We start from the raw sequence: 11,211 nt of genomic DNA, 5'->3' as shown, positions 1-11,211 counted from the left end.
TTTCAGTTTTTCTCTAGCCTAGCAATACGCTATCTGAAGTCGATCGATCTGATCCGCCCTTATAGGCCTATTCAACGTGCCAATACAATACCAACATTATTTGCTTTCATTCAATATAAGGAAAAATGACGAAGACGAGGACTGCAAGCCCGTAATTGAAAGTTGTCAACAATAAATAAAAAGACGAGAAAAGGAGATTGATTGCTGCTAATAAATATAATATATTTTGTTAAATGTTGTGGTACAAGCAATAAAATCTTCGTGTTTTTCATGGCCGAATGGTCATCTTCTATACAGCGTAATATTACTAATATCGAATAGACCAGCATTATTATGTGATAAAATGGAAGCGATTGTGAAAAAAAAGCATGTTGTTCGTTTCTCGTAAATTAAATGGAACTATTCCGAAGTGCAAATGATAAGTGTATAATAGGTCTGTTTGAAAAAATAAAATTACAATCTGGTCATTGCACGTCACACGTGTCGCATCACAAACTGTGCCTCAATGTCATTGTCCATTATTCGTATCAGTCATCTATGTGAATTTAAGATAATATGTAGATTTAGTCGGTTCTGGCCATCTTGATGTTTCTCTCTCCAGCATTGAGCTTCCAGATCATGGCGTCGGTAAGAGCCCAGTCGTAGATCTGGACCTGAAAATAAAAAAAGTTGCCCTCATTAGCTGACAGCTCCACCTATGCCTTACATCCTTTTTCATCAGCGTAGTTTTAGTTTTCGACACAGATGCTTTCAGTACCTTCGAGATTTCTGAATTCGTATTTTACAAAGTAGGAAATTATCAACGTATTATTACTTGTCAACATCATTATGCTATGTATTTCACGGTCTTATCTCCAGATAAACTAAATCAAGGGAAAAAAGGACAAAAATCATCGCTGAATATCACTAAGGATGAAAGTTATCGAAACACAATTACCTCATCGAGGAATCCAACAAGGTTGGTGTTGCTGAAACGAGCATCGACGGCCTCGCAGTTCAAGTCTCTGCCCATGTACAATGGAGCAAGGGTAGCTGGGATAGCACCTGTAGAAAATTAAACACAATTTTAGCAATGTTTTTAAAAAGCATTGTCTTAAATTAGTATTGTTTTGCGCAGTTTTTACATATGCAATTTTGATAGAGTGTCGCAAATAGCGTTTGTAAAAATGTACAAAGACAGCTGAATTACATACATTATATAATTTTTTTTTTGTATTTAAACAGTCTCCAAAAATAATGAAAGATACTGCTAATGAATAACTTCAGTACATTGACCAGCAACCAATTCTAGGTTTTTTCTAAATTTTTCTAACCAATTATAACTAAAATAATATTATATTATGTTTCGTACCAAAAAATATTTATATAAAAAAAGTTGTCACATACCGACAGCGATTTCATCAACCATAACTTTTCCGTTGACGTAAAGCACAAGTCTGAGACCATCGTAGACCATGGCGACGTGGTTCCAGCCGCTGCCACCCTGTGATATAAAGAACAATAGTATTACTAGATTGTTATTTCTTTGATGAAAATAAGGTCTCTTAATCTAGAGCTTTCCATTGCAAACATTTTCTACTGTAAATAACTGAACGTTTGTGTAGAATGAAATATAATTCAGAAATATTTTTGCCAATTTTAACAACACTTACGTTCTTGCCGAGGTCGACGGTGAGGAGGGTGCCGTTGTTGTTGACCAGGATACGGCCTCCAAGATAGCCGCGGTCAGACCAGAAGGAGATGGTTGGCTCGATAGCGCAGTTGCCGTTGCTGAGGAGACCCTCACGGTCGTTCTTGGCGTGAGCAGCGTTCTTGTACCAGAAAGAGATAGTGAGGGCAGATCCCCATGGGTAGTTGTTGAAACGTGGGACCTCGCAGTGGACGGTGCCGTTGAAGTGAGCAGCGTATCCGACTTTACCGTCCAAAAGCTCTACACCAGCGCAGTCTGTCCAGAAGTTATCGACGGTGGTGTCGGTGTGCTCATCGAAAGGCCACAGGGCGATAGCCTGGAGATCTGCAAGAAATGATTCAATATTAATTATACATTTTTATACATTTTTCATTCCCTGAGAAAATAATATTGACCTTTCATCAACGGCGTAGGCGTTATTCAGCAGCATAATTTGTTTAAAAAAAGAAGAGGGAAACGCGAGAAAGTATTTAATGCTATCGTTAATATAATTGTTGTCGTTATAGAGAATGTAAGATATTAATCAGATCAGCTCATACCTGGAACCATGCACATGCATCTCTTGACGTTGAACTCCCACTGTCCGCAGCTGACACGCTCGATTCTGGTCTCATCACCAAGGGTCTGGGATCTGTAGAAGGTGTTGGCATCACCCCAGACGGCCAAGTAGGTCCATCCGTCAGGGCCGGCACATTTGCCGTCAAACTGGGGAAGGGTGGTGTAAGCCATGGTGGTGGTTGGTGGGGCGGCTGGGGAAAAATTAATTTTTTTAGGTGCATGAAAATTTGGAATTATAAAGAAGCATTTTGTAAATAATCAGCGGTGTTGTCTAAATGATTTTTTGTAAAATTTGATTAGAAAATCATAATTATTTAAAATAATTTAACTTTGTAACGTTGACAACTGGTATATTACTAAGATGTTGGGAAATGAGAACCATCTACTCACTTCTTGGTGGGCACTGTGGGTATGGGACCTTGCTGCCTGGGCAGGTGGCGACCTCACATGGAACACAGGTAACGATGGTACCATCGAAGAGGGTACCTTCAGCGCATTCTTTCACGTGAACCTTGATGTTAAGGTCATCATCCAAATCGCACTGGAGGTAAGTTTTGCAGTCTTCTGGGTTCTCGTAGTAGCCTACGCCATTTCTCTCTTCGATGCACTTCTTGCAGAAGTCGTTGAATTTGGGAGCTGTAAAATGACCCAATAATCTTAGACTTAATACGTGGACTTGTTTACATTCTCGTAAGCGGCATTTTAATAATAATAATAATAATAATAATAATAATAATAATAATAATAATAAATTTAATAATTCAGCTTGTAATGTTACATGTTTAACATCGTTGGCTGTCTTTGTTACTTCTTATTCTACTTTTTGTTTATTTTAAGGACTTCTTTTAAGTTAGATACAATCTACTTTAAGCATGAATCCGATGACGAGTTTTTTTCTGTCAAAGTCAACGAGATAATTATAACAATGACCATACTGTTAAATACGTGCATTGACTTGTAAACAACAATTACTTACCAAGATGATGCTCATCGTAAACAGCGAGGGCACTGCCCACCAAGGCGAGGAGAACAAGACGAAGCATGATGGGACTGGAAACGAGAATTCAAATTAGTAAAATTATTAGAAAATTATAAACATTTGATTTTATTGACCTGGTGTGACATCAGTTCTCAGTCTGATACAGAAATACTATAGTATTTCAATAAAAAGGTTCTGATACAGGCACAAGCAGCACCCCTTTCCCCAGTTCACGGATAGGCTCATGGCATGCATTACATTTTTTAAAACTCTTCATTCCTGTTTGTCCCCCCTTAGAGTTAAATAGTCGATCCACTTACACATCGTCAACCATATATCCTTTCGATGACGTAGTATTTCGAAAAACGACATCGAACTTTACAGTCTCTTATATAATTACGCACGCCTACACAATTATACGAATCTTAAAACTTGAATGATTTATTTAAAATAACGTCGGACTCTGCGCAGTAAAAAACTTGTTCCTGACTACGAACGGCTTAGGCTTTGTAAAAGCCGTCGGTTGTGAGCGCTTGTTTCTTTTTCGTCAGCAAAATCGAAACTTCGGCGCCCTTGACACTCACCTATATGTGATCTCTGTAAGCGGTCAGCCGGCAAGATGCCGCGTCTCTCACATGCGTCTGCTTTTATACTGCCAGAAGAACAAGGTGCGCATTAGAAAAGAAAGAAGCGTCTCTTTTCCAACATAATTACCAATGGTCAACATATTCCAAATTGTTAAGGGCCAATAAAGTGACCACTAACAATGAAGTCCACTCTTACACTTGCATATGGTATCAGAAACATTTAGATGAAACTCACAGATAGCGTGCTGTTTAAACATCTTTCTCGTTTCATTGGCATCAGCTTAAGTTCACGGAATCAGCAAGGCTATCAGATACGGGACACTGATGAGAGTGGTCACGGTTTGTTTTTGCACCGACGCCGTAAATTTCGTCAGCACGAGCTAACCTTTTATCAGACACATCACAATACAAGTCAAAAAGTCACTTGTTATCAGGTATTTTGGGAGCTCAGTGGCGTTTGAAGTAGTTAAGGACCGTGTTAAAACCTCCCCCCCCCCTCCCCCGCAATCTAATGACCTGTGATTTGAGAAAAAGCTGGATTAGAGAAATTATACTGTTGAAACTTCTTCAAGCGTATTTGCAACTGAAAATCTTAAGTTTTTATCTAAAATAAAAAAATATATATAGAAGAAAGTGTGTGTGTGTGTGTGTGTGTGTGGAGCAGCTGATGACCTTTGGGTGATCACCGTTTATTGAAAGTTAAATGGCCTGCCACGATTTACTCAATATCAGATTCCTTTTATGTAAAAACCAGGCTGTAAGAGACCTGTACCTTGCCGAATTTTCAAATTTTTCCTTCAGAGCCCCAAATATTCAACGTTTGAAGATTCCTTTCTTTCTTTCTATTTATTTAATTATTTATTTATTTATTTATTTTTTATTTTTTATTTATTTTTATTTTTTTTCGGTTATACGTCTGTGTGTAGATTAAACTGAATCATAAAGGGAGAGGGTGGGGAGGAGAGGGTTCAAAGATATCTGATTCACTGATTTTGATACACTCTTGTTTCTTACAGGCCAAAAGATTCCATCTGTGAAGGGCTTTTACAAGTTGTTAAAAGAATACTAATTGTTTCAGATAGTCAAAGACAGTGTGTTAATTTCATCACGCAATTCTACGTCTTTGTAGAATTATTAAAATGAAAACGTGCTACGTTGTGCAGTGTGTGAGTGTGTGTGTGTGTAATTGCAGTAAGTCTACTTAGAGGAATATATGATTCTACTTTAAAGATTGTTGCTTCACATTACGTTTCTGATTGATCCAATAAATAAACTTACAATGATAACTAGAGGGAAATATTTTCAAAATAAAATATGATTTGATTTTTTCTTTAAAATCGATTTAAGCAAAACATTTCCCTTCAAATAAAATTATTGAACACATTATTTTTAATGCGATCTCAAGAAATATAGTGAACATCCTTTAAACACCATCCTATTATGATTATCAATGACAAAAAAGGTTTTGGAAAAGCATCTGTTGTTCACATCTTTTTACTTGATAGTTTTACAGGCGATTCTCATGAGCGTTCTTCTCATAGTTAATTCTCAGTTGCACTCACTCGCCTTCGATAATTAAAAACGATAAATATCTCAAAAAATAAAGGCATCCTTCAAACTTGCTAGCTGACTGCTCTGTTCCCCGTTGTTGGCAAAAGCACACCTTCATTAGACGAGTTCATTTAGATCGCCAACGCGCTAGCAGAGACAAATAAAAAGAGACAGGTAGACGATAGAAGGGCAGGGCTAGAGAGCCGGTAACACCGGATGTTATGCACAATAGATGGGCAAATATATTCCTTTGAGCAATGGTGACAGTGTCCCGAATAATGTGTGTGTGTCACGGATTAGTTTCTACACGTGTCTTCTTACATGTATGTGCATCGCGTTTAGATGGTTTAGCATATTAACGGCAAATCGCTCCACAACCTTTGGTTTTTGTTGAACTTTCAAGTCAGCATAGCTTTTCAAGATTTCACTCGCACACTTTTATACATTCAGTTTAATGTGTCTGTTTCTACAACATGGGTTCCTTGAAGTGCTTTATCTATCATTTTCCTTTTTAAAAACACAATTTATACAAAGTTATACTCAGCGACTCAGCTGAAATTTCGCGAGCGTCCTTTTTTAGAACGTGAAAACAAATATAAATTCCAATTTTTTGGCAGCTTTGGATAGTGTACTGCAGTGATAAAGAAAAATTGCAGATATTTGCGAGAGAATTAATTTTCTAATATGTATGAATTAAAATAAATGTTGGGATAATATAGGGTACGTAGACAGCTTTATACATACCAACTAATGAAAAGGAAGGTGTGAGGGAGAATCTGAATACAACTTGTCACACCAACATCAACTTAAGGGTGGATTTTCACTTTCCCTACTCCCATACTCCTCATTCTTTAGAAAAATAAGATTTGTGGATAAATTTGTCTTTAAAATACCCCTTTCTGAGTAATTATGCGTACAAACCCATTCATTTTATAGACGACATGTATTCCTCACTGCCCTTGTAACCAAAATACCAAGAAGGCAAGGGATTTTCTTGGCCTGGTAAACCCTATCATTTTTACCACGTTTTTGATCCTTTCTCGAAGTCAAAATTTACATTATTCAAAAACTGTACCCGCTTTCCAAATCATTGTTTGTCCCAACATTAGGTTGCTGTCACATGATTTTTTTTTACGAATAAAGCCTAATTGTACTTTTCCTACAAGATTTATGTGATATAAAGAAAAATAAATTGCAAAAATTGTCTGCATCTCATATCACCTTCCTGTTTTATTTAAATTAGACAAAGTGACTTCAAAGTTTATATATGTACTCATTTTTAACGCCAAGGACAATTTTTGATTAAAAACGAGCCTGCACATTAGCGATTCACATGAAATTGACAGTTGACTAATCTGAAATAATACGACGCTCTTCCCTAACACCTGTTTTCTACTTGAGTCGCCTTGCTCCACAATATGAAAATTGAAATCCACTGGTGAAGCACGTGAAAACCACGTGTCCACATACCAGCGACCTTTCTGCTGGATTAGCCGACCGTGACAAGGTTGATTAGTGTTTTAATTAACCGCGTGCCTTCTCTGTTAAGTATCCATGTCTAATGAGAAGGCAGCCCCTACTGGACTATGAAGTGGAAAGTGCACGGCATGGCGCGTTAGTCTAGGTATCAATCTTGGCTCTATCTCACATTGTCATCTGCATGTCACCGGTGCACATGTCCGCTGAGAGAGGGCACGCAAGGCCACCATTGTCAACTGGCTCTCAATGAAGACGATTTACCAATGTTGACAATATGCAGTCAAATTGATGCATTGTCAGGTTGTTCGTTGATGAGTCTCGTTCATTTGTCATGATGAGACTCCGCAAAGACGCTGCATTGTTACTTCGTTCTTCATTAAAATGTTGAGTCTAGTGGTTACAAAGCGTCTTAAAGATACTCTATTAATGGCAAAGACCACTTAATGGTCAATATCAGGCGATACAATTTTCTAGGAGGATTATAAAAGCCCGATCCTACAGTTGACTCTCATCTTGCTAGCTGACAGCTTAGACAGATCATCTCCGTAGAAAGGTGAGTCTCTAGGTTTCTTTTCCGCGCTAGTCTTAGGGTATCTTTCCATCTTTTCAAAGACAGACAGCATGGCCTGCAAGCAGGCGTTCTTGGGGTTCGAAAGTGCCACCTATTTCTCCAGAAAAGTCTTCTCTTCACCGACATTGGATACACATCCAATTTAGCAAGTTGCGTCAACTAAGTGGGTAAAAAGGGGCACATTTTCAGAAAAAAGAACTCTTGCTCTTTGAAATTGCTAGCTACATACCTGCAACTTATTATAAACAGGTTTGGCAACGATATACTTCATCTAAATTTTGCAGAGCTTCTACGTACTTTCTTAACAATATCTGTTGTTAACTACGTGAAAAGAATGTTGCAAATCTACGGCTAACATTATACTGGCACGTTAATTAATTCGACTTTTTGTTTTCAGTGTCATCATGCTTCGTCTTGTTCTCCTCGCCTTGGTGGGCAGTGCCCTCGCTGTTTACGATGAGCATCATCTTGGTACGTAATTGAATATACTCTACATAATCAAGATGATTAACAAGGCATATTTCAATTCTCCGCTTATTGTCATTAACATATTAAAACATGGATATGTAGTCCAAAGTTTATCTACAAAATATCTTGCCAATTTTTTTTATTTTTTATGTGATATCAAACTTGTAAGATAACAATAACTCTTGATTGGAGTGATATTTATAAATATAAACCATTTCATTTTATTCACAGCTCCCAAATTCAACGACTTCTGCAAGAAGTGCATCGAAGAGAGAAATGGCGTAGGCTACTACGAGAACCCAGAAGACTGCAAAACTTATCTCCAGTGCGATTTGGATGATGACCTTAACATCAAGGTTCACGTGAAGGAATGTGCTGAAGGCACCCTCTTCGACGGTACCATTGTTACCTGCGTTCCATGTGAGGTCGCCACCTGCCCAGGCAGCAAGGTCCCATACCCACAGTGCCCACCAAGAAGTAAGTTGAAAGAGCTCATTTTCCAAACCCAATAATCATAGGAATATACCAGCTAAGTCACAAAAATAGAGCATTATTACTTTTTTATCCAATAAGCATTACTTTAAAAAGCAATTTAGACAGCACCACTGCGTATTATTCAAAATGCTTTACAATTCCAAATTTTTATGCGCCTAAAGAGAAATCTTTTTTTCATTAGCCGAGCCACCAACCACCACCCTCGCTTACACCACCCTTCCCCATTTTGACGGCAAATGTGCCGGCCCTGACGGATGGACCTACTTGGCCGTGTGGGGTGATGCCAACACCTTCTACAGATCCCAGACCCTTGGTGATGAGACCAGAATCGAGCGTGTCAGCTGCGGACAGTGGGAGTTCAACGTCAAGAGATGCATGTGCATGGTTCCAGGTATGTGCTGATCTGATTAATATTTTAAATCTCGAAAACGATGATATTTATATTAACGATAGCATTAAATGCTTTTTCACGTTTTCCTCTTCTTTTATTTACGTCTTCAGCTTCTGAATTGCCTCCACGCCGTTGGTGAAAGGTCACTGTTATTCTTTCTTAAGCAGGGAATGAAAATGTAAGATTAATATTGAATCATTTCTTGCAGATCTCCAGGCTATCGCCCTGTGGCCTTTTGATGAGCACACCGACACCACCGTCGATAACTTCTGGACAGACTGCGCTGGTGTAGAGCTTTTGGACGGTAAGGTCGGATACGCTGCTCACTTCAACGGCACCGTCCATTGCGAGGTCCCACGTTTCAACAACTACCCATGGGGATCTGCCCTCACCATCTCTTTCTGGTACAAGAACGCTGCTCACGCCAAGAACGACCGTGAGGGTCTCCTCAGCAACGGCAACTGCGCTATCGAGCCAACCATCTCCTTCTGGTCTGACCGCGGCTATCTTGGAGGCCGTGTCCTGGTCAACAACAACGGCACCCTCCTCACCGTCGACCTCGGCAAGAACGTAAGTGTTGTCAAAATCGGCAAAAATATTTCTGAAGTTGTATTGCATTCTACACAAACGTTCAGTTATTTACAGTAGAAAACGTTTGTAATGGAAAGTTCTAGGTTCAGAAACCTTATTTTCGTCAAAGAATTAACAATCTTGTAATATTATTGTTCTTCATATCACAGGGTGGCAGCGGCTGGAACCACGTCGCCATGGTCTACGATGGTCTCAGACTGGTGCTTTACGTCAACGGAAAAGTTATGGTTGATGAAATCGCTGTCGGTATGTGACAACGTTTTTTTTTAATATATATTTTTTGGTACAAAATATAATATAATGTTATTTTAGTTATAATTCGTAAGAAAAATATTCAACAACTTTGAATTTGTTGCTGGTCAATGTACCGAAGTTATTTATTAGCAGTATCTTAAATTTTTTGGGGAAACTTTAAATACAACTAAAATGTATACAATTCTGCTGTCTTTGTACATTTTTACACACGACATTATCGGAACGCTAACAAAAATGCATAAGTAAAAACTGCGCAAAACAATACTAATTTAAGACAATGCTTTTTAAAAACATTGCTAAAATTGTGTTTAACTTTCTACAGGTGTTATCCCAGCTACCCTTGCTCCACTGTACATGGGCAGAGACTTGAACTGCGAGGCCGTCGATGCTCGTTTCAGCAACACCAACCTTGTTGGATTCCTCGATGAGGTAATTGTGTTTTTCATAACATATCTTGATGACATTTGGTGATGATTTTACTCCTGTTTTATTTATCGATTATCCAAGACCAATATGATATAGACATTTATTGAGAAGCATTTTTATACTGATGAAATCTCATCTGAATTCAGAAATATCGAATCTACTAAAGGCATCTGTGCCGAAGACTAAAACTACGCTGATAAAAAGTTATGCAAGGTATAGGCAGGGTTGTTTACTTATTAAGACAACTTCTTACTTTCAGGTCCAGATCTACGACTGGGCTCTTACCGACGCCATGATCTGGAAGCTCAATGCTGGCGAGAGAAACATCAAGATGGCCAGAACCGACTAAATCTACATATCTTAAATTCACAAAGATGACGAATAATTAGGATTGATGAACAATGGCATTGCGAAACAGTTTGCGATGCGGCACGTGTGACGTGCAATGACCAAACTGTTACTTCTTTTTCTTTCAAACAGACCTAATATTCACTTGATCTTTTGCATCTCAGAATAGAACCATTTATCTTACGAGAAATGACCAACCGCTTTTTCAAACTCGCGACCAATTTATCGTATAATAAAGTAAACGATGAGAGTAATAGTAGGATGTATGGATATACAATGACTACGAGGAACACAAAGAATTATATTGATTGTAAAACAACATGTAGCAAAATATATTATATTTATTAGCAGCATATCAATATCCTCGTCTTGTCTCTTTCAATGACATTTGGCAACTTTCCATGGTACCGTCCCCTGGCCACGTTCCCTCGCTTTAAGTTAAAAAGTGTAAATAGCGCAGGCTTCATGATTAAAAAACACCCTGAACGACGATTTAAGTGTTTTCGAAATTGACCACAAAGTTGCTATAAATGTACGTCTGATATTTAACCCGTAGCCCCTTACGATGTCAAAAAATTTGTACGGACAATCGTATAAAATTTCATTTGCATGACAGTAACAACTCACTTTTGCCTCCCTAGCATAATCGTGAAGCACTCAGGATATAATTATAAAGATAGAATGCTATCCAAAAATCGCCAGCCAGACGTAGGGCCTACATTATTCCTGACGCCAGTCTCAGCCAAATCTCGCTTCGTTTTACGTTAAGTGACTCTAGGATATTTCTCATTCAATCACCTCAGTGCCTCCAATTTAAGAAAA

The 11,211-nt window shown here is 38.4% G+C and overlaps 2 protein-coding genes across 2 annotated transcripts; one reads left to right on the top strand and one right to left on the bottom strand.

The window, feature by feature from the left end:
* Positions 1-197: 197 nt before the first annotated feature.
* LOC106161616 (uncharacterized) lies at positions 198-3,965 on the bottom strand. Its single transcript, XM_087017970.1, has 8 exons — positions 3,812-3,965; positions 3,225-3,298; positions 2,639-2,884; positions 2,230-2,439; positions 1,653-2,014; positions 1,387-1,483; positions 938-1,044; positions 198-653 (listed from the first exon to the last, which is right to left on the bottom strand). Exons 2-8 carry the CDS (start codon positions 3,289-3,291, stop codon positions 564-566), a joined length of 1,179 nt encoding a protein of 392 aa, XP_086874096.1. The 5' UTR covers positions 3,292-3,298; positions 3,812-3,965; the 3' UTR covers positions 198-563.
* A 3,245-nt stretch (positions 3,966-7,210) lies between these two features.
* On the top strand, positions 7,211-10,742 carry LOC106161615 (uncharacterized). The gene is made up of 8 exons (XM_013538637.2): positions 7,211-7,397; positions 7,813-7,886; positions 8,115-8,360; positions 8,560-8,769; positions 8,978-9,339; positions 9,510-9,606; positions 9,938-10,044; positions 10,301-10,742. The coding sequence occupies exons 2-8, from the start codon at positions 7,820-7,822 to the stop codon at positions 10,388-10,390; spliced, it is 1,179 nt and encodes a 392-aa protein (XP_013394091.2). The 5' UTR covers positions 7,211-7,397; positions 7,813-7,819; the 3' UTR covers positions 10,391-10,742.
* Positions 10,743-11,211: the final 469 nt, after the last annotated feature.

This window comes from Lingula anatina, chromosome 7 (genome assembly GCF_051362555.1).
Source record: "Lingula anatina isolate TDL-2025a chromosome 7, LinAna3.0, whole genome shotgun sequence".
In the NCBI taxonomy this organism is placed as follows: Eukaryota; Metazoa; Brachiopoda; class Lingulata; order Lingulida; family Lingulidae; genus Lingula; species Lingula anatina.
Note: the sequence above shows the minus strand (reverse complement) of the source record. Positions and strands in the feature narration are given on the sequence as shown.